At 35.9% G+C, this 24,703-nt stretch overlaps 1 protein-coding gene across 1 annotated transcript; it reads left to right on the top strand.

Annotated features, from left to right (window-relative positions):
- Nucleotides 1-4,022: 4,022 nt before the first annotated feature.
- Nucleotides 4,023-24,123, top strand: LOC117984936 (uncharacterized). Its single transcript, XM_034971612.2, has 6 exons — nucleotides 4,023-4,350; nucleotides 17,149-17,305; nucleotides 18,717-18,834; nucleotides 19,380-19,514; nucleotides 21,106-21,319; nucleotides 22,244-24,123. The coding sequence occupies exons 1-6, from the start codon at nucleotides 4,188-4,190 to the stop codon at nucleotides 22,396-22,398; spliced, it is 942 nt and encodes a 313-aa protein (XP_034827503.1). The 5' UTR covers nucleotides 4,023-4,187; the 3' UTR covers nucleotides 22,399-24,123.
- The last annotated feature ends 580 nt before the right edge of the window (nucleotides 24,124-24,703 follow it).

Here is a 24,703-nt window from a genome sequence, read left to right as displayed (position 1 = left end):
CCTACCATGCAGTTACCTTCGTGCTTGGGTGTTTAAGGATTAAAAAAAACAAATAGGTATAATATATTTGCCTTAAGACGAATATTAACTTAACCTCTACATAAAAAAAAAACCGCACGGATAAGTCTATGATAAACATCAAATTAGGATGGGTTTTATTACAATCATTATAATCAAGGTTTGATTTTTTTTTTCATAGGTGGGTATCTATTGTTGGTATTGCGTGTAGATTTCTGGTTTTTGTTACGTATTTTATGTTATTATAAAATACTTACTAGCACTGCTTTTGCCCGCGAATTCGAATTGTGTATTTGTAAGCAATAAGCTCAGACAAGCAATAAGCTCAGATAAGCAATAAGCATAATAATAAACTAAAAAAATATATTTAAAAAACCGACTTCCAAAGTAAGATCATATAGATATAGGTATTATTTTTCATCTTTAGTGGTGGAAGTATTCGAAGAAGTAAGCATTTTTTATTAATAAGGGTGTTAAAGTTTAATTTTAAAGGGAGGGTATTCATTGAGTGATATCAAAATAATTTTTCGTAGAAAACCTTTAATGGATTAAAAATAAATGTCAAATGGGCTCGGTGGCACTATCATATTGTGTTTATCATTCATTGTTAGACACTGAGTTAGCGAATCAGTAGGCTGATAAATAAGAATGATAATATGGGGGTTACCAATACAAAATAAATAGACAATTAATATAGACATAAAATAAAGTAATAAATATATCTTATCACAGTTCACTGGCAGGTTCACTGTGTTAGTGAACTATGATAATACCTAGTCCCTGGGAAAAACTCTGACAGAGCGTTTTATTTTTTATTTTTATTCACATACAAGGTAAGTGATGATGCAGTCTAAGATGGAAGCGGGTCAACCTGGTAGGGGTATAGCAGTTTTTAATAAACCCAAACTCCTTTGGATTCTACACGGCATCGTACCGGATCGCTTAATTGCTTAGCGTGCCGCTAGGTTGCCTAGGCTTTGCCGGTAGCTTGGTAACTAGCCACGGTCAAAGCCTTCCACCAGACCAGACCAGCAATGTAGAAATTATAAAATTCCAAACCCCCGCCGGGAATCGAAACCGGGACCTCCCACTAGTAAGACAACAGCGCTTACCACTGCGCCAGGGAGGTCATCAAAAATATCTTTAATATGTCCTAGAGGTCCAATGTAATCCATATTATTTTAATATTATAAATACGGAAGTACGCCTGTCTGTCTGTCTGTCTGCTAGCTATTCACAACCCATCCGCTCAACCAATTTTTTTTTCATTTTATTCAGAAGTGCAAATCAAGTGCAATCAGCACACCTATTCGAGACCAGTATCAAAGATTTTATAAGTAAGTCTTTGTTATAGTTCTTGCATTTCACGAAGGCCACTGACTCATGCTTGTGTTAAAGTCGTATCGTTATACGTAACGTACACTAAATGTGTGTGTTTGACAGCGTTTGCTCGCGACTGATTGGTCCGACATGCACGCACACTTACGCAATGACCATGTAAACGACGTTATCACAAGTAAAGTTCAGTAGCATTCGTGAATTGCAAGAACTGTACCTGTTATCTGCCAAAGCCACCGTGTTTCAAACTTCATAATATTCACTGATCGTTCCTCCCTGTGTTGGGGACAATGCGCGGAGAATCTTTCAGCTTTTATAAAATAACGGAGGGCTGGCCTTCACAGGCTCTTCTCTCTATTAGAGTATTCGCATATTTTTCTTAGCAATGTACCTAATAATTGGACGGACAAACCTAATTTAATTTCTAGAACTGCCATACCTCGTGACTTTAGGTGTCAGTCGCGAGCCTATTGTTTCGTATAGATAAGGCATAGATTAATAATTATTATTGGTCTCGCTCCGTAAGGTTTTGTTTTTTCCGCTTCAAAAATATTCAAGCTTTGAGGTCCTAATCATTGCGGAGTCGTGATTACATTTAATAATATACCTATTATTAATCTTAGATAATGATTTTTTTACTCCATTATGGCCGCTAAGACAAAAAATGATAAATATAGGTACCCACCCACTTACTTAATTATTTATTGTGTAAATAAGAACCAAAAAAGCTTGAACTTCAGACTCAAATCTAAGTCTTCAGCCTTTATAAAATAACGAAGGTCTGGCACGCGCTGGCACTTAGTCCATGCTAAAAGTCTACAGTTTTAATATCGGTGAACTTAGAGCCACTTTACGAGTGAATTCTTCTCCTGTTGTATCTCAAACTTTATGCCAAACTAGATGATGCGCGCGACTTCGTCTGCGTGGATTTAGATTTTTAAAAATCCCGTGGGAACTCTTTAATTTTCCGAAACAAAAAGTACCCTATGTCAATTTCAGGGACGCAGGCTACTTCTGTGTCACATTTCATCAAATTGGGCCGTGAAAAGCAGCTAAGACACTTTCGCATTTATAATAATTATTATTAGTATACTAGCTGACCCTGCGAACTTCGTTCCGCCTAACAGTCGATTCAAATTTTTTATTTTTTTTTAAAATATCAATTCACTATCAGAAATTCTAAAATCCCCACGATTTAGGACTTCAGTACTTTGCAGCATCAGGATTGAGGAGTTCGGATCCGAAGTTCAATGATGTAGCCTATGCTTGGTACCTAAAATAATTTTGCATCATCCGCAGTTCCTGAAACATTATAGTTTAGGAGTGCTGTACCCTACATCATCAGGGTTGAGGAGTTGAGACTTGAAGTCTGAGAATAAAGTCGTTGCTTGGTACCTACAATATGAATTCACTATGAACACTTCCTGAATCTTGATAGCCCAGGCGGGCAGTAACCCTGCAGCATCAGGATTAAGGAGTTGAATCCAGAATTTTTTATGTGACCACGACGTAAACTTTTTTTGTTGATTTAAAAAAAAATTTGCAAATCGGGCCAGAAACCTCGAAAAAATCGATGTAGAAAAAAGAACCACCTCCTTTTTGACAGTCGGTTAAAAACCAATGACCTTGAAATATTTACGGAACAATCTTTAAAATATCCCCTTTCTAACAAAAAAAGAATGAATGAAATCGGACTACGCGTTAATGAATTACAACTCAGTATACATTTTAATTTTCGTCCCCTCTCCTACGGGAACCATGCTGAATTTCGGGATAAAAAGTATCCTATATTCTTCCTCATAGTATGACCTCAAATCGTACCAAGTTTCATTGGAATCCATTCAGTAGTTTCAGCGTGATGCGCGGCCGTGATACAGACAGACAGACAGACAGACAGACAGACAGACAGACAAAAATGAAAAAATTACAGTTTTGTGTTCAGTATCGATTATAGAGTGCCCTCGAAAAAAAATTTTCAAAATATCTTGTATCAATGTACAGAATTTGACCTGTTACAGTTTTATTATAAGTATATTTTCAAAATATCTTCAATGTACAGAATTTGACCTGTTACAGTTTTATTATAAGTATTGATTGATTGATAGTATGAATTTGTTGATATCGGTTTAGTAGGTGAGCTGTAGAGAAGCAACAACCAAATAAATAAATAAATACACTTGAATTTACTATGAAATTATTATTGACTAGCTGATGCCCGCGACTTCGTTCGCGTGGATTTACGTTTTTAAATTCCTGCGGGAACTCTTTGATTTCCCGGGATAAAAAGTAGCGTATGTCACTCTCCAGGTCTTTAACTACACCCATGCAAAAAATCACGTCAATCCGTTGCAGCGTTGCGACGTGATTGAAGGACAAACCAACAATCCAATTAACCAATAAATCAACAAACCAACAAACTAACACACTTTCGCATTTATAATAATTATTATATTATTGATTATTGATATATGACGTACCTATATTCGTAATATGGATTTTTCACACCTTTTCCGCTTCCGCTTGATGCACCCACACCATGCATCGTAATAATATTAAAATTACCTAAGTAGGTATTCATATTTACACCATTTTGTAAAAGTAAATCGGGGCAAGGGCAAACATGTTGTTACTAAAGAAAGAGACACGAACAACACATGCCATCAAAACCGAAAGGTTTTTGAACCATGCACAAGGATTCGCGAAATAATAAAGTGCCCAAACCTGATAATAATCACTACAGTCTTTACATTTCTCGATCAAGGAGGTGCGTGTAAGTGATATCTTGGCTCAGTCCAGTCAATGCGATCGAGCCGTGTGGTTTTGTAGCCAAAATGGAGTTCCTACCCAAAGACAAGATCCTCGAGACCAAGCCAGATACATTGCAGTACGTTCGCAAAGAATTTGGATTGGACAAGCCTGGGAGCATGAAAGATGCTGTGGATATTCTAAACGAATGGATACAGAAACAATCACATTTCAATAAGAAGGATTTCAGTAAGTATTTTGTTACTTACTTAATTTTTATTACATACTAGATGATGCCCCACGTGTAATTATTAGCCTATGTCCGTCCCCGGGGTGTAAGCTAACTCTATACCCATCAAAATTGGTTAAACTGTTGGGCCATGAAAAGCTAGCAGACATACAGATACACATACAGACAGGCATACTTTCGCATGTATAATATTACTAGATGATGCCCGCGACTTCGTATGCGTGAATTTAGGGTTTTAAAAATCCTGTGGGAACTCTTAAATTTTCCGGGATAAAAAGTATGCCTATGTCCTTCCCCGGGATGCAAGCTATCTCTGTACCAAATTTCGTCAAAATCGGTTGAACGGTTGAGCCGTGAAAAGCTAGCAGACAGACAGACAGACAGACAGACAGACACTTTCGCATTTATACTATTGGTATGGAAGTATGGATTACTATTAATATTACTATTCTTCTTCTTCTTCGTCGTATATCACTCTTGGCAGAGTGGTCGTGGTCATCACGGTAGCAACGTCTTTGAGGGCAGATGTTATACTATTACTATTACTATATTACTATTAATATAAATATATTATTATCACTATTACTATTATTATTACTATTACTATGGATCTATTAGTTGTCGTTCTCGACTTTTCCTGCGTTTATTTTTGCTTTCCTATGAGGGTAAAATAATATTTTCGCGCGATTGTAACGTGAAAGTAGTTGTATCTGACTCCAGAATATTCGAGCTCTATGTGCAGAGATCTGCGCCAAATTATATTATCAATATTTGTATTTGTATTGTATTTATTTATTTTTCGATTAAGACTTATACAAGCGCTTACGAAAGTCAGATAAGCATAGTACAACACAATAATAAAATAAGTATACAAAATATGGCATAGAATTTAGATAATACTAGTTAAAAATGGCATAAAAATTACTAAGTACCCAAGCACCTTGTCATTAAAAATCAAATAGTATTCGTAATTAAAATGTCATAAATATACTATTAAAAAAGGAAGCGATAGATACTCAAGCAAGTACATAATTTTCATGTCAACATAATAATAAAATGTTATATTGCAAGTACATTATGTACATAATTTTTATCCTAGCTCGTTGAATAGCTTGTGCAGTGCTATATTTTCCATGCGTTTTTATCATCTATAATAATAATTATAATCATTAATATTGTAATAACTTTTTTAATTAAAATTTCTTTTATTTTACTTTTGAATTTCCTATCAGAAAGAAGATCGGTTATATTATATCCTTTGGAATCACGTCGTAGAATCGTATCGAACTGCCCATAAAAATGATTTACTCTACGATGAATATTGGTTGGAATGCCGGCGAAGACGAACTATTAAAATAAAAGCTGCAATTTATCCATACCCACTATTTAATTAAGAATGTCGTCTAGCTGTCTATCTATATTTTTCCTTCTCACGGCTCAACCTACCAATCTTGATGAAATGCGACACGGAAATAGCTTGCTTTTTGAATACAAACATAGGATACTTTCATCCCGGAAAACCAAAAAGTTCCCGCGGGAGTTTAAAAAATCCGTTAAAGCAAGCGAGTTCAAATGTATTATCAGTAAATACGGTATTTGACAACTAGTCAAATCAGTAACTTTTTATAAAAACATCAAAACGCGCGCTTAGATTCTATGAAATACCGGTGTGTGACGTCACAATCATTTGACGTGCTTTTTTTTAGTTTAATCGATAATTTAAAATGGTTATTACACTTAAAACCAACAAAAGACGTGGATTTTACGTATTTTGGAAGACCCTCTATTTAATAATCACTGAGAAATAATTTATTTTTGATGTAGTCAAATACCCAATTATCAGAAAATGTTATTAGTAAAAATTTAAGCTTTACATCACCTGTTTTATAACATGAGGTGTTTTTATAATGTCTGATGAATGAGGCGACCCGTTATATCTCGCAGTTCAACCAAGTTCAATACGCGGCCGAATGTAATCCATCGACCTTTAGAAGGAGATAGCAGATTTGAAGAGAGTTGTCCCTGTCGTTGAGACCGACCAAACGACATTTAGTTGTAGCTTTAGTTTTAAGTTCGCGTAAAAATGGATTATCAGTATTACCACTAGGTATATCATCTTACAAATACAACAACCGACCATCAAAAAGTGTAATTTATTACCGTGACTTCATCCGCGTGGATTTAGGCTTTTAAAAATCCCGGGGGATTTCTTTAATTTTCCGCGATAAAAAGTAGCCATATCCTTCTTGGAGATGTAAGCTAACTCTGTATCAAATTTTATCTAAATCGGTTAAACTGTTGGGCCGTGAAGCTAGCAGACAGACAGACAGGCACACTTTCACATTATAATATTAGTGTGGATTTTAAATAAATTATTTGACTTTTGACATCTTATCGATACTTCCATATTTCCTACATACTAAATTAAAATAAATACTAAAGTGTGTCTATCTGCAGACTGCTAGCTTTTCACGGCCTGTCTGTTTAACCGTTTTTGACGGGTGCAGAGACAGATTCCCAGAAAAGGACATAATATTATGCTACTTTTGTCCTAGCATAGCAAAGAGTTCCTGTGAGAGTCATAAGAAAATAACCTAATTTATAAATAAGAAAAAGCTGGCTGACTGAACTGATCTATCAACACACAGCTCAAACTATTGGACGGATCGCGCTGAAATTAATTGGCATGTAAATAGCTATTATGACTTAGATATCCGCTAAGAAAGGATTTTTGAATATTCAATCACTATGGGGATAAAATAGGGGTTTGCAAAGCAAAACGTGCTACAATGTTTTGATTATCTTTTTATGGTATTTAAATGTATTATAGAAGTCAGAGTCAAATAGAGTCTAGCCTATTAAAACTAGATTGAAAATATGAAGCCAGACTGGTCAAAGAACAATAAAGTTAGGTAGGTCCTTATACCTCATTGACTTATAGTAGGGTATACCTAATTCGATTTACTTGCCTATCGCATTGTCATGTGCATCTATTATTTGCTTTTCTTTACTGAAACTGAAATGGCCTTCTTGATACAGCTAATATTATCAGGCGATTCGACTTCAAAAAGTCCAATTTGATCTAATGGGTACCCTTTTTCTCCGTAATGCAAACTGTGGAATCAATTTGTATCGGCGGTGTTTCCACTAGATTACAACATAGGGATTTATTCAAGGGGCGGATCAACAAATTAACAATACCGACGGCGTACGCGACAGGTCAAGATAGCAATCGGGGTGGGGACGCCCCGCACACCCGCATGACCCCCGCGCTGTACGGGATAGCGCGGGTGACGTGCGGGAGTGCGGGGCGTCCCCCCGCCTCATAACCCGATTGCCATCTCGACCTGTCACCACACTCTGATGAAATTTCAACTCTATCTATTACGGTTTATGTGATACAGCTGGACAGCGGCGGATGCTTAGAAATGGGGTTCCGTTGGCGTTCCCTTGGGTACGGAACCCTAAAACAAAAATAACGTCGATGCGTTGGTTTGCTCCTGCTGCGTGAAAAACGGAAAATCGACCTACAAACACACTTTATTATGTATTTATATAATATTGAGTAGTAAGACTAGACAAAAATAATAATAACTAATAAGTATTACGAACTCTAATTACTTATCTCTAAAAGCTCTACATGAAAAATAGCAACAGAAACACAGACAAATTACCTACCCATGCATTTTTTTCCTTCAAAATTTTCCTAGTATAATTATTGAATAGATCTCTTGTAACTTTTTTGGTTCTTAGGGTTCCGTACCGGCGTACTTCAAAAGGATATAGATAGTTTTTGCCGAAGACGAGTGGCTCATGTCGGTAAGACTAAATGTGTGCGTTTGTGAGTGTTTGCTCGTGCGACTGATTGGTTCGACATGCACGCACACAATGCCCAAGTAAACGACGTAACCACAAGTAAAGTTCACTCGTCTTCGTGAATTGCAAGAACTGTAAAAGGAAACCTTATAGGATCACTTCGCTACCTGTCTGTCGTGTTTGTCAAGAAACCTTTTTTAAAATTCATTATAGGCAAACGCTTGACCACAATCTCACCTGATGGAAGGTGATGATGTGGCCTAAGATGGACGCGTTTACCTAGAAGATGCCTATTCACTCTTATTTTTAAAGATACCCGGGTTGTAACCTATAGGGTACTTTCCGTTGGCATAGAATCATGAAATTTAGCAGGTCATCTTGCATAATGTTTACTATACTGGTTTAAAATTTCTTGTGCGATGGTACGGAACACTTCGTGAGCAATTCCGACTCGCACTTGACCGGTTTTTTATGTCTTATTTTAAAACTAGTCGGCACATTTAGTCGGTCACGCTACGATGTACGCATTTGCATTAGAGCACTTTAACTACCAAAAGAATTAGTTAATTCCGTACTTATTAATAGCATAATACAATAATTAGCAATAGCGTTTTTCATAGAGATTATTTATTGTATTTATATATTATTGTACTTAAGAAATGTTAATTTTAAACTTTTCGAAGCCTTTTTTTAACATTATAATTGGGCTTTAAAAATATTATAGTTCGTACAAAATGACTTTTCACGCGCCATTTTAATTCTATTCTATTATTCTATGGGTTTAACTGTCATGTTAAAAGTATGGCTATTTTTTTGTGTGATGTAACCATAAATTCACGGTTTTCAGATTTTCCCCCTTATGTCTGCTATAAGACACACCTACCTGCCAAATTTCATGATTCTAAGTCAACGGGAAGTACCCTGTAGGTTTCTTGAGAGACCGACAGACGGACAGACAGACAGACAAGACGTGATCCTATAAGGGTTCCGTTTTTCCATTTGGGGTACGGAACCCTAAAAATGAAACAGTTCCCGGAGGATTGAGGTCATTTGTACACGGGTAATAGAGAAAGACCTGGAGAGTGACATAGGCAACTTTTTATCACGAAACATCAAATAGTTCTCATAGAATTTTTAAAACCTACATCCACGCGAAAAAAGTCGTGGGCATCCGCTTGTCTATAGATAAATCTGTGGTTTTTTATTAATAATTTCATTTATTTATCTGCATAATACTAAGTATTGATTTTAAGCTTTACCTAATTTTGCAAAGCGGAAATCGTAATTGTTTCCTCATTTTTATTTTTACGACTGCTTTGGTGTAGGTTAAATAATCGCCTTGTATTTGTACAAAAAATATTGAAATAGGTAGGATATAGTTATTTTATACACTTTTGCAATAACATTTAGTATATTTTTGTGAAATGGCGAGGTCAATTAATTATTTTCGTCAGAACTAAGGGCGCAAATCGGCGGACGGGACGGCAGAGGATTTTAAATCAATTGATATTTTACTATTATCCAATCGAAATAATATGGCGTCGATTCTATTGTTTTTTTCGAGGGACGTGATCCGAATTTTAAATATAAAAAGAAAATTTTATTTAATGCACGTTAAAATTTTAATCAATAGGTTTGCGACCTGGCAGCTAAAGCCACGAGATTTGACAGTTCCAAATTAAATTAGGTTCGTCTGTCCGTTTCTTTTTACTTGGTATTACACAAGATGCGAATACCTACTCTAAATTTTAGTTGCACTCAGAATCAGTACCAGTATGAACATAATAATAATCTTTATTGTTTGCATTTTTGCTAGATTATTACAAGGTATATTGTAGTAGTTATAACTTATATTGAAATATAAGTTTCACCTACTTCTGCTTGGAAACCGCAGAGAAAAATCCGTTAAGATGCACTGAGGTCAGACCACTTCTAAGTTACGAAAATGCCATTAATTACGAAAAAGGCATTAAGTATTTTGCTTAAACTGCCATTATTATTAATAGAGCATAACTCTTAACGTACTATTAGATTCCAAAATAATATGGTCTGTGGCGAAAAAATCTTATTTTGTGTAATTAATAAGTCATTTCGATCTTGAGATAGTTACTAATGATGATCTAGTCAAAGATACTTAAAAATTGCAGTGTAAAACTTACCTCACCTCATTTACTCATTGCTCCAGCAACGCGTGGGTCTGCAATAACGTTTTAAATATGGCATAAATTGGCAATTGATCTTTAAAAGTAACCACCGAGTTTCTTGCTGGTTCTTCTCGGTAGGAAAGGCACTCCACAGGTAGATAAAATATGCGTTTGACGACTCAAAAGTACTTGTAAAAGTTTACTTAAATAAAAATAAAAAATATACTTTTCTTTAAGTAGGTATAAATTACTTTAATAACAAATAGTTGGTCAATCGTGATTGAGCGGTATTTATTATTCGCGGACACTAATAATAATAATAATAAATAATAAAAAATATATTTATTTAAGAAAAAATATTTACAGGTTACACAAATTCAGGTATAATCATAAACTCGAAGCTTGAGTTTTTCCGTATACCGAAGCCGTTAACATTAGGTATCTACACGTCACACATATCTTATTAAAAGCTAAATAACAATATTTATAACTAACAACATTGAACCAAATGTAGGATATTTTAAAACTTATATTTAGTAGGTAAAAACGCAATCTACTAGAAATCAGTAAGCTCATTTCGTTCGTACGAAAAGTGATTCTTATACCGTTTTTCTTCTTCTGTAGTAGGGAACCCTCGATGCGCGAGTCTGCCTTGCACTTGGGCGGTTTATTTCAGACTTACCCACATTTAACTCGATAAGTTTTAGTTACTTATTTCGTAAATACTTATTTAATTTTAATCTTGATAATTTGTAGTTATAAATACTTAACATATACTTTGTATTAAGTAAATGTAATTACTATAACTAATTAATTGTGTGTTTTTCATTATTTTTGTAGAATTGTTGTTTTATATACTTACTAGCTTATGCTCGCGACTTCGTCCGCGTGGACTACACAAATTTAAAACCCCTATTTCACCCCCTTAGAGGTTGAATTTTCGAAAATCCTTTCTTAGCGGATGCCTGCGTCATAATAGCTATCAGCTTGCTAAATTTCAGCCCGATCCGTCCAGTAGTTTGAGCTGTGCGTTGATAGATCAGTCAGTCAGTCAGTCAGTCAGTCACCTTTTCCTTTTATATATATAGATTACACTACGATCACTACGATATGGTGTACAGAAAAACTCTAGAGAGTTTACACCATTATCGTAATAAACGTCGTAAACATTATTTATAAAAAATTAAAAAAAACTAATTTATTTTTCATCAAAGTAAAAAAATAAAAAATACTACGTATTAGGTAAATTGGTAGGAAGGTACTTAAATAATAATTTATTGATAAAATCACTCTGCATGAGAAGGCCAATGACAATAATATCCTTAATTTTTATTGTGATAATTATTGCGTCTGTAAATAATATACTTATTATTTAGGCTGTGTAATTACAAATAATTATGATGATAATAATCTTCTTTTATATCGGTTATTAAAACTCTAGTTTCTGATGAACTTTGTTACCTTCAAGGTGGTCGCATAAAAAACCTATTAAGTGCTTCACTGTTTTTAGGTTCTGTACATAGTTATGTTTTGGTTACAGCTTACAAACTACTTTATGAAAAGTTCTTTTCAGTATTTACTGTATTAAATAAAGTAGGGTATGGTACATAATATATCTAAATTTCACATTTCTAACTACTTTAGTTTTTAAGATAGACCCTTCACAAAAATGGTCTAAAACTAATAATTTTGATGCCCCCCCTATTTCTTTATTTGTTAAGGATAAAAATATGTTCGTATTCTACTCAACGATTTCTAGACTATGAAACCCCACATGTTAGGGTGAGTGAAAAAAAAATCCGGCACCTTAATATGAGAACCCCCTGAAGAAATCTCAACTAAATTTCTATTAAATATTTCGGGTTAACATTCTATACCAAAATTTCAGGTTAGTAACTCATTTCGTCTACGAGCTGGAGAGTAGAGACCCGTAACACGCAGACAGATAGACAGAGAGACAAACAGACAAGCAGAGTGACATTATTATAGGTTATAACTTTTGTTTAGAGAATACTAAACATACGACTGCCTTTTTATATTGTTTTTTTTTTTTTCAAAAAGTTCCGCGATGATGTAATGATACCCTATACATCAAAATCTGTTCAGGCATTTAGAAGTTATGGTGGAATAAAGAAACTCCCACATACCTACGAATACGGGTACAGAGATAGTTTGCATCCCGGGGAAGGGCATAGGCTACTTTTTATCCTAGAAAATCATAGAGTTCCCATGGGACTTTTAAATCCTAAATCCACGCGGACGATGTCGCGGGCATCATCTAGTACTAAAATAAGGCCAAATAGGATTACAATTTGGTTTAACGGTTCCCTTAAAAGTAACTATTAATTAATTATTAATATTACAGTAAGTTTGAAGATAACAGTATTTTGAAGAGACCAAATAATTTAAGCAAGCTTTACAATATAATAATATTACAACAGTCAATTTACTAAACAAACATCTAGTATTCACAACATGCGTTTGTGTATGTTTGTGTGTGTGTGTGTGTGTGTGTGTAGAGAGAGAGAGAGAGAGAGAGAGAGAGAGCGAAGAGAGGGTACGGTATCTTTGCAAAGAGATAGGTGTATAATTACCTATGTATATATTATATTATTGTCACCTTCACCAGTAGGTATGGTGCCTAGATAAAGTTAATGACTGTATAAGTATCGTTATTTTTATCGTTACTTTTTACCGTTAACATAACTCTACAAATATACCAGTAACAGCGTTAGCTGGACCTAATTACAAATTGACGAAAAATGCAGGCTTTAAATTAGAAAAAGAAGCAGTTGACGCTAACGAAAAATTACATGGCTTTTTTGTCAAAGAGAGTGAGATTTATTTGGTAACGTTTCGCAAAAGGTAATTTAGAAGTTTAAATTAAAGAAAATGAGAAAAAGGAAAACAAGTGGACTGTGGTGCTTCCCAAGTTTGCTATGAAGATTTCTTAGCGTGTATTGTTAGTATTTTTAGGGTTCCGTATCTCAAAAGGAAAAAAGGAACCCTTATAGGATCACTATTGTTGTCTGTCTGTCTGTCTGTCTGTAAGTCCGTCTGTCTGTCTGTCCGTCTGTCCGTCTGTCCGTCTGTCCGTCTGTCCGTCTGTCGTCTCTGTGAAGAAAACCTATAGGGTACTTCCCGTTGACCTGACTGAGTCATGAAAGTTGGCAGATAGGGTCTTATAGCACAAGTAAAGGAACAAATCCGAAAACCGTGAATTTGTGGTAACATCACAGAAAAAAAAATTAAATGTGTTCATTAACAAATAATTAGTATTTTCAACTTTCAAAGTTGAGATTAATATATACTGAGTGGGGTATCATAATATGAAAGGGCTTTATTTGTACATTCTAAAACAGAAGATTTTGATTTATCGTCCAAAATGACGACAGAATAATATTGTGGTACGGAACCCTCGGTGCACGAGTCTGACTCGCACTTGGTCAGTTTTTTTATAAAAGGCGTTTACTTTGGCTTGCAATATGGCTAGTTAAAGATGTTTGTACATTGTACTTACGTAATATTTTATTACAGGCTGATGCCAGCAACTTCGTTCGCTTGAATACAGGTTTTTTTTAAATCTCGTGGGAACTCTTTGATTTTTTTGTGATAAAAAGTTGCCCTTAAGTATTTTTTTTTTCATCTATATGCCAGCTTATAAGTATGCTAATCCGGGCTATAATCTATTTCCATTCCCAGTGCCAAATCCGTTCAGTAGTTTTTGCATGAAAGAGTAACAAACACACACTCACACACACACGCACACACACACACACACACACACACACACACTCACACACACGTGTGCGACTGTGGTGCGGTAGTAACTAAGGGTCGTCCGTAAAAAAAAATCCCTCCAGTTTCCCAGCTCGTTTATGTAGAGCCAGCATCATTTTAGTAGACGTCCGTAACCGTTTCGTCTTGCGGGTAAATTGTCTCGGAATTTATTTTAAAATATACAATGCACAAAATTGCCTTCTTACTATAATCGTCTACACTTCGCGCTCCTCAGGTGCTGTATTAAGCACCGGATCACTTTAGGCGTCGCAAAGAAAATGTCTCGTTAAAATTCATGAGGCGCAATTGTTGGGCCCCGACTTGAGTGATATTAGATTCTTTATTGAAGCCCTTGGGTAGCTAGCGTTTACCCTATCCTACCCTTTGCGGTTGTTAAATACTGCCTTATAATGTCAGTGGAATTTTTATCTTCATCAGAACCTTTTCATAAAAACCTTTGAACTACAAATACAGTCTTAATTTTTGTATGAACAAATTTCTTCCTCGTGGATTTAGGTTAATTAAGAATCCCGTACGGACCCTTTGTTTTACTGGGATCACTCCTTGCATAGGCCCCCACCTGCAGGCGAACGTCCCGTCGAAAACAGTTACGTCCTCGTTTCGTTTCGAAGATCAGATAGATAGATCGGATGGATAGAAAAAAATTAGAAATAAATATAAATTTTTTTATAGTGCAAATAAAAAAAATGAAAAGCCGACTTCCAAAACCACTACAAAGTAAAAAAAAAAATTTGTTTCTACACGTTGAAGTCGGGCGAGCTTAACGCTAAGATTTTTAGTATCTTTTGTTATGCTCGCCCGATTTCATACGACATGGTACACGTGAAACAAAAACATTTTTTTTTCTTTGTAGTAGTTTTGGAAGTCAGTTTTTTAAAGATTTTTTATTTTAAGCTTTTTAGTGTAAGAGGTCATTGCTTGGTGCCTAAAATACCAATTCCCTAGCAAAATTTTCCAGATCCACACGGTTAAGGAGTTCAGTACCAGCATCAGGATTGAAGAGTTGGAACTTGAAATTCAATAACAAAGTCTATGCTCGGCATTTACAATATTATTTTCACCAGGAACAGTTTCTGAATCTCTATAGTTTAGGAGTGCTGTACCCTGCATCATCACGTTTGAGGAGTTCGGAATTGGAGTGTAGTCATGAAGTCGTTGTTTGATACCTATAATATAACTTCACCATCATGATTTCCCGAATCTCCACGGGTTAGGAGTTCAGTACCTTTCAGCATCAAAGTTAAGGAGTCGGGATCCGAAGTTCAATGATGTAGTCTATACTTGGCACTTAAAATAATATTAATTCACTATGAACACTTCCTGAATCTTGATTTCTTAGGCGGACAGTAACCCTGCAGCATCAGGATTAAGGATCTGGATCCAGTTATTTTTATGGGACCACCACGAAAACATCCCCTGTGGATTAAAAAATATTTGCAAATCGATCCAGAAACCTTTAAAAAAATATTGGTGTACATACATTAAAAAAAACGGGCAGAATTGAGAACCACGTCCTTTTTGGAAGTCAGTTAAAAAACTAGCTCATTTTTATGCAACTATTCCAAGCAATAGATTATGTCGTTAAAACATGTCTTCTGATGGTTGACTTTGCACTTTTTGTGGTTTTAGCATACCTACCTGCTAGGTCAACATACTCTAACGCTTCTGGAATTTCACTTGAACCCTCAGGTCAGACCGTTGTTTAAATATTTTCGTTATAGGAGACCTTACCTTTTTTGAGTAGATTTAGGAAACTTTTTATAAATAATAAACTTGTCTGCTTATAACTACTTTATAAACTAAGGGTGCGTACACATCTGGTGAATGCGCCGCCAATCCACAACACTCGTGCAGCACTTGCGTGACGCGTGCAGTTAATGCAACTGTTTCGTGAGCCTCTTCAGTTACAATTCTGAGTTTGTTATGTGCTCTTTTCAGACCTAAGCGCGTTTGGAACCGTCGTAGATTTAGTTTTAAGTAAGTCATCTTACAAATGCAACAACAACTACAACAATCTACTTTGAGTAAATGATTTGACTTTGACAAATTATGTAAGGCTCGCATAATGCGCGCGTACAGCGCGCATTTTGCACGCTTGCTGATCGCGCGCATGGTATATCCCTCAGTTATAAAACTGCTTTACGTGATGTTGGACGATAACGCGGCTGCTTTCATTATAAGTGTCCACTAAGTATTTTATTACCTATTAATAACTAGCTTATGCCCACGACTTCGTCCCCGGGGACTACGCAAATTTCAAATTTCTATTTTATCCCCTTAGGGGTTGAATTTTCAAAAATCATTTCTTACCGGAATGTCTACGTCAGGCGCGTAAACAGGCGCATTCGCGACGCATTCATCAATCAGATGTGTACGTACCTTTAGAAACATGTCTATTGTCTATGCTCCGCTTCGCTCGTCTTCACTCAGTCGAAACATACCTACATTAGTAAGGAGACTGACCCGGTATTTAACTCGCTATTATTACAAAAAACCTATTCAAACTTTTTGTTTCTCACAACGATGACGATACATGCGTTTGGAGATCTAAAAAATTGTTTGTTATGATTTTCCAAAAAACTTCTGGAATTATTTTGATGCGTATTTTTCCAACATAGTAGGTATACCTACTCTCGAGTAAGTTCGTAGACATAGTCGGCTATTGGCCATCGGAAACGAAGTCGAGGTATTTTTAACCGATTACAAAAAAAGGTTATGTATTCTACCCGTATGTATTATTTTCGCGATTATCAAAGACTACCTTATGCTCGCCACTTTGTCCGCGTGTTTTAAACACACATTTAAAATCTCTATTTCACCCCCTTAGGGTTGAATTTTCAAAAATCGTATATTAGCGGATGCCTACGTCAAAGAGCCCACAACAAACTCAGCCGGGAAATCTGTACGTACGAAGTAAACGCATACCTAATAATAATTGTAGGTACACTCTTATGCACTCAATATTTTTTAATAATACTACTTACACCAATTTGTCCGAGATTTCTGAACCAATTTAACTTTTTTCACTTTTTACAGAGGGCTCATATTTGGAGACAACAATACTCGGATGCAAGGGGTCAATAGAGCGCGCCAAGACACAAATGGACAAAATATGCACTATGAGAACTTTGCTGCCACAATTTTTCGGAGCTTATAACCCTAAAACTGATTTTGAGCACTTGTATAAAGTTACGTAAGTACCTAACAATACAATATTATGCTAACTTTTAATCTTCCTCAGAACAGTATGATAAGCATAATTATAAGTTTAATTAATCTAAAATCTAGACTATGCAAAGGTTTCCCACCACCCACCAGTTTCTAGACTTTGCCTTTTTGGGCTAAAAGTTAGATGATGCCCGTGACTTCCGCGTGAATCTAGGTTTTTTGAAAATCCCGAGGGAACTTTTTCATTTTACAGGATAAAGTCTTGCCTATGTCCGTCTCGGGCATCTTATCTCTGTACCTTTCATCAACATCAGTGGACCGGGTGAGCTGTAAATAGATGATAGACAGACAGACTGTATGTGTATTTTTATAGCCGCTATAACAACAAATACAAAATGGCCGCCATAAAAAAAAAAAAAAAAAGTGTTATTTCTTGTACGATGGTACGGAACCCTTCGTGTGCGAGCCCGACTCGCACTTGACTGATTTTATATTACCTTTTGACCTCATTGAAAAATAATCTTTAACGATTTTGCATTAAACTCATTTTTACATTGATTCTGATTTAATTCTTTGGCAAAAGCATTTGTTAGAATTTTCTACCTGGTCTCTTTGTTGTGTAATTTTTTCTTGATTTCATGTTTTTTTTGTAATCTTTTTGTACCAATGGATAGCTAACGAAACGTAGATGTTTTTAACATAATCCGCAGGATAAGTGCCATAGTAATTTTTACAGAAAATTTGCAAGTTATTCCAAGAATTAAATTTAAAAATCGAAAACTTGTACAGTTTTTGGGCTGTAATTTTAAAATTCTTGAAGATTTTTCTTGTTTTATAACTGTTTATTGTTTATTTTTTTGTAGTTTATTATAAAAAAAATCTGATGAAATACATTGTTCCTTTTTTTTATTAATTTTCAAAATGGCAAACACCCCTTTATTAAGAAAAAAATAAAAAAATGAATAACTCGAAAACGATACACTTTCGCATAAGCACTTTAGTGGTCGTTTGATAACTAATGTCCTGTACTATAACCCCCTAACGGGATCGTGTCCTCTTTTCCTGTAACCCTGTATACACTATCCACGGAAAGCAGTTAATATAGCCCTCTCTCTGTTACGTAATCCCACTAAAAAGATAGAGACAATAACCTCAGTGGGCGTTAACCATTTCGAGTCACCAACCAATCACAAACATATTGTTTTCAAAATACATTCGAAATTCATTAGAAACATAGTTTCGCTTATTATTGGTTGGTGCCTTAAAATAGTTATGCCTACTGTGATTTAAGTCTCTATCATATTTTGTATGGGATTAGTAACAGAGAGAGTGGTTCACTAACTTTTTTCCGCAAATAAACCCAACTATACTAACTTCTAATTATGACAGATGAGAAAACATTAAATAATTTATAATGTTTTATTGTTTTGTTTCAGAAATACATTACCACTGCCGAAACTAACAGAGGAACACTGCAGAGTATTTGTCTGCAAATTCCGCGACGTAGAATTTGAATCGTCGCAGATTTTGCACTTTTTTAGGCATAACATACTCGTAAGTTACATTTCGTGTAAGGCATTTATATTTTTAGAGTTTTATCATGAGGTTGTGAAAGCGATTACCTACTTTATAATTATTAATAATGTAGTGGTACACAAACTTTAGTGCCCGATCTGAAAACTAGATGGCGCTAGTGTATGTTAGCTCGCGGTATGAGGCACCAATGATCATTATCGGCCTACCAATGTATGGTATTCATACCTAACCGGTATCTTTTCCTCGGTACTGGAAACGAATGGCAAACGTTGCTCCCACACCTGCCGGGACAACGTAGAAAGCACAAACACCTCATTTCTGATTTGATCAAGTAGAGAAACTGCAAGCATAGCTCTCTCCATCGCCCGCTGATTCTGAGCTTTCTTATGAAGCGCATAGTTATCGACCATGTTTCGGGTCCATAGGTAATAACTATTATGTCATCATTGGCAACACGCACGGTTCGAAGACTTTGGTTTTAGTTTGATGTATTTTGTTTTAACTTACTTTGTTTCAATCGATGTTCAATTTAAATAATATGTTTAAATTTTTTTTATTTCTAGCTAGCCGAGTATGGCAAAATACATGACTATGTAGGTGGATTCTTCATAGTCATCGACTTTACCGATGCAAACCTGATGGATTATGTGACGAAACTAAACCTTGTTGAATTGAGACAGGCCATGTCAATTTACATTGTGAGTAATGAATATTTAGTACCATCTATCTAAGGGGTCCATCCAAGTTAGGGGGGTAGGGTTTTCTGTCGGTATTACCACCTGCTTTTACCTTCTGAGTTCTAAGGCAATGGATGTTTGCATGACAACAATTATCTGGATAATTCTCCCTGCTTTGTCAGTTATTTATCATGATTGCCGTATTTAAACTATCGTGAGTGATATCCATTATAAATATAGCTAATACTGGTATATTTATAATAATTACCGTAATTAGCTAATGCAGAACCTGTTGTATAATAGAGTGCTAAGGGCAAAATATGTATGTACTTCAGCTTGCTACCATAGCAAGTTAAAGACTATAAAAAAAATAGGGTTATATCAGGGTTTTATTCAATCTTTTTCCACGGAGATAACTATACCTACTTACAATAAAAGTGTAACTGGTCAAATTCTGTATATCTATATTATATAAAAAGGAAAAGGTGACCGACTGACTGACTGACTGACTGACTGATCTATCAATGCACAGCTCAAACTACTGGACGGATCACGCTGAAATGCGGCATGCAGATAGCTATTATAACGTAGGCGTCCGGTAAGAAAGGATTCTTCAAAATGCAACCCCTAAAGGGGTAAAATAGGGGTTTGAAGTTTGTATGAAAGTCTGTCAGTTTTGAAGTGTCTATAAAAAAAATTGTAGTTAATATTTTTGCAATTAGCAGTATGACATATTTTATTAAGCTCATGCTAAGGGTGTAAAATAGGGGTTGAAAATTTGTGTAGTCCACACGGACGAAGTCGCGGGCATAAGCTAGTTAAATATATTTTGAAAATTTTAGTAAATAGAGTTTTTTTCTGTCTGTCTGTCTGTCTGTCTGTCGGTCTGTCTGTCTGTATGTGCGCGCATCACGCGAAAGTACTGAACGGATTTAAATGAAATTTAGTACAGTGGTAGCTGATACTGCGGGTTAACTATATAGCGTAGTTTTTATCCCGAAAACAATTAGGGATTTGTCGGGATAAGGGATCGAATTTTTATCGATTTTACTGCATAACTCTATCAAATTTGAACCGATTTTCACAATTCTTTTATCCTACAAAGATTGTACCATCAGGCATATACCTTGTGAGTTTAGTAAAGATTTGATAAACTACTGGACAGATCGGGCTGAAATTTGGCATGCAGATAGCTATTATGACGTAGGCATCCGCTAAGAAAGGATTTTTGAAAATTGAATCCATAAAGGGGTAAAACAGGAGTTTGAAAATTATGCACTCCACGCGAACGAAGTCGCAGGAATACGCTAGTTACAATATAATATTAGTGTAAGTCTATTCCTCTGTTTATCTTAGTAACAAAAAGTTGCTGATACATTTCTTAGCCATGCTAAATCAGGACTTATATTCCCCTTTCCCCTCCAACTAAGCGTAAAGCTAAGTGCTAGGAGTAGGTACGACAATTAGTGCAACGGATGGGGTTTGAACCGCCAACTTTTTTGAATTCAGTCCGCTTCCTAACTTTTGAGCTATTAAGGCTCTAACTTTTATATGAGTTTAGCATGTTTACCCCTTTAACCTAAAGTTGATATAAAATCCTCTTAAATTCCAGGAAGGCTACGGAATGAGAATAAAAGCAATTCACATAATATCAACATCGAAATTCGTAGAAACATTGGTGACCATATTGAAACAAGTATTAAGTGTTAAAGTGGCTGGTAGGATCTTCGTCCACAAATGTCATGAGGAGCTTCATAAGTACATATCAAAAGAAATACTTCCAAAAGACTTCGGTGGTGAAGAACGCTCTTTAAAAACCCTTCAAGGTTTGTAAATTATAATTCAGTACACGGCCGAAAGTAAATGTATATCGGTCTTTAGAATGATATTTCGGCTTTGTAGAGCGTTGTCTCTGTCACTCATACCTATATGACGTTTTGTCGGTCTCAACGACAGAGACAGTGCTCTACAAATTTCTCCTTCTAAAGGTCGATGTTCATTACTTTCGGTCGCGTACTGTAGCTTCTTATTGTTAGGTTTCCGTCACAATAACACTATCCGTAAGCCTGTGGTTCCGTACCAAAGAGTTGAAGATTTCCAGACGCCAAATTCTCCTCCTCTCTAAAGTTGGTATAATTTACTGTTGGTTGGTATTATTTTGCTTTTTCTATACAACTTACCTTCTATTACAAATGCAAAATTGTATCTTTCTGTCTGTTGCCTTTCCACAATTCAACCACTAAACCAATCTTGATTGAAAGCTTCCTCTGTGTCAAAGGGAAAGGGATATAGGGTACTATTTTTAGGGTGCTGTACCTCAAAAATAACAAAGAAATCATTATACGATCACTTCGTTGTCTTTCCGCCGTATCTGTCTGCTGTGTCTGTCAATTCGGGGAATCAATACCTATATGATACTTCCCGTTGACCTGATACCTACATCACAAATAAAAATTAAAAAATAACATCAAGTTACTAAATCACGTCGAAATGGCGCCGTCCGCGTGCTAAACTTGCAGTGTTGTACTGCTATTGGAGCGATTAGTTTTTTATTACACTGGTTTGCGATTTCTTGTACGATGATACGGAACCCTTCGTATGCGAATCCGAATCGCACTTGACTGTTTTTTTGTTTCAAAAAATCAAAGAGTTTCCGCGATAATGCGTGTGCGTCCGCTAGTACTAACAGCTATTAACTAAAACCGATTCATAATGAAGCTGGTAAAAACAACATTCTATTTATGTTCCAGAGGAATGGACTGAGGTGCTTTCATCGGAGGAACACTTGAATTACTTGCGAGAAATGAATTCGGCCACCACCAATGAATCATGCAGGCTGAAAGACCAATTTACGGAACAATACGCTGGAATGCCAGGAACGTTTAGACTTTTGAGTGTAGATTAGTAATTTGGAGAGATCGCTTACTGGTACTTTTTGCAACGATACAGTCACTAAAAGGTCTCGATACTGCAGCGATGCTTCACTGGCCTGTATACCTGTAGTACGCGACAGGTCGAGATGGCAATCGGGGTATAAGGCGGCGCACACCTGCACGTTCCCGCGCTATTCCGCACCGGGTTAGCGCGGGGGCTGTGTGGGTGTGCGGGGCGTCCCCACGACCTGTCATATCTCCGCCCATGAGTCTCGCTACTGCAACTGTCGCGTATTAGGATCGTGTTCAATATATTCGGTGCTGTATTGCTATCAAAAGTCGCCGTGGGCGATGTCCTTGTAGCACATTATACAGAGTGTAACCAGAACGCTGGCAAAAACTAGCTAGCGTTATTGTTATACTACCTACCTAGACACAATCCAATAACAATAACCAATTGCCTCATTTTATAGTTTTAGTGATATAGTATTTTTAAACCCGCAATGTATAAGCATGTAAAACTCGGGTCAATGCTCCACCAACGCGGCATTGACTCCGAGTGGCCTACTTACGCAATGTTCGTTGTCCTCTAGCGTCAGTCAGATGTTCATATTTTATTTGCAATATATCGTGAACTTTTACAAAATGTAGGATTTTTAAAAATATTTTTTCGCTTTTTTTGTGGTATCGTATCACTACTATCACCTGTCTTCGTTTTTGCTAGCGTTCTGGTTACACCCTGTATTATAGTAGGTACATTGAGATACTTAAGCAAAACGATAAGACTACTTTTACAGTCAAAAGTAGACTTATCGTTTTCCTTATCTCAATGTACTTAAATATAGATGCTCCCGGCTGTATTCACATGGTTAGCCGACGCGCGACGTAAGCCCAAGTGCTTAGACTAACTAAGGCTTTTGTCGACTAACCACGTGAGTACGTACAGCGGGCAGAATCTACTTATATTAAATATAATCTACTTATATTAAAGATATGTATATAGATTATAGGTATATATATATATATTTCTGTTCCGTGTATTTATATATATTTGTGTATTATTAGAATGTACTGTGTATGTAGTCTAATTTATAATAATACCTAGGGCCATTTTCGGCTGCCGCACCAACCCGTGCTTTCGTGATTCCTTTTGTCAAAGGTTGCCTGGAAGAGATCGCTTTAGCGATAAGGCCGCCTTTGCATGCTACAGGTGCTACATCTATTAGATTAAGATCCTGTATTGTGTTTTTGTTTTTGTCTGATCAAAAACCAATATTTCCATTCTAAATAGTTTTACCAAAGTTTTACAGATAACGTGAAAGAGGTTAATGAATACGTTACCTACATTACTGCACAGTTTTTCAAATTAAAATATTAGGTTTTTGATCCGAATTAGATTTTTGAAGGAGCTTTTTACTATAGAAAATATTGATTTTTTTAAACAAACCGTATGAATCATTAACAATTTTCAATATTTTTGTCATGATCACAACAAAAAGGTTTTTTTTTAGAAAATGTAATTGGTATTGGTTTTTGATCAGACACTCATATACTTAATCGAAATCGCTCACGACAGCTGAAACGCTATCTCAATGTAGGTATTTTTACGCAACCCCAAAATATTATAATTAACCCGGCTCGTACTTTTTTTATTTTTTTATTAATCGATAATAAATAATCACCTGCTCAATTTATCGATTCCATTCTGCTTAATTGTGCTCTGTAATTTTTAGCAATTTTGAAATAAAGTGATATTTTTCAAACCATGGAGTTTTCTTATTTTGTTAACAGCCGCATTCAGAGTCGCTAATCGTTACTTAAGATTGAGTTAAAACGAGACAGATTTATGGGAGAGATATAGCTCTGTTTCGTTTTAACTAAACTTAAGTAATGATTAAGCGACTCTGGGTGCGGCAGTTAAGTACTTATATGAATAACGTGCAAACGAGCAAGCGGGTTACCTGATGTTAAGTGATTACCGCCATCCACAAATATTTAGGTAAGTAGGTATAAACCGGCATGCCTGAGGGGACTCCGTAATGTTCTCAAAGTGTGAGAAGTCCGCAAGCACGGTAGACTATGGCCTAAAACCCTTCTCATTCAAAGAGGAGACCTGTGCTCAGTAGTAGGTCAGCGATCGGTTGATCATTATGATGATTGCCGAGAAAATTGAGAATTTCAATGACCATACAGTACGTTTTGGGAGATGATGATGCCCACAGAATGATATGATGTCAAAGCTCAAGAAAAAGACCAAGGAAAGAGAAGAAAATGTAACCCTTGACCACTAAAACTACCAGAAAGGCTGTCTACAAACATTTGTAGACAGTAAGGGAA

The sequence above is a fragment of the Maniola hyperantus genome, chromosome 9 (genome assembly GCF_902806685.2).
Source record: "Maniola hyperantus chromosome 9, iAphHyp1.2, whole genome shotgun sequence".
Classification (NCBI taxonomy): Eukaryota; Metazoa; Arthropoda; class Insecta; order Lepidoptera; family Nymphalidae; genus Maniola; species Maniola hyperantus.
Note: the sequence above shows the minus strand (reverse complement) of the source record. Positions and strands in the feature narration are given on the sequence as shown.

What these genes read in the sequence shown, in the direction of transcription:
- LOC117984936 (XM_034971612.2), top strand. Translation starts at nt 4,188, where the DNA reads ATGGAGTTCCTACCCAAAGACAAGATCCTCGAGACCAAGCCAGATACA. An exon ending in TTTCAATAAGAAGGATTTCA is followed by an intron (nt 4,351 to 17,148) that starts GTAAGTATTTTG and finishes CACTTTTTACAG; the next exon opens with AGGGCTCATATTTGGAGACA. An exon ending in AGGCCATGTCAATTTACATT is followed by an intron (nt 19,515 to 21,105) that starts GTGAGTAATGAA and finishes CTTAAATTCCAG; the next exon opens with GAAGGCTACGGAATGAGAAT.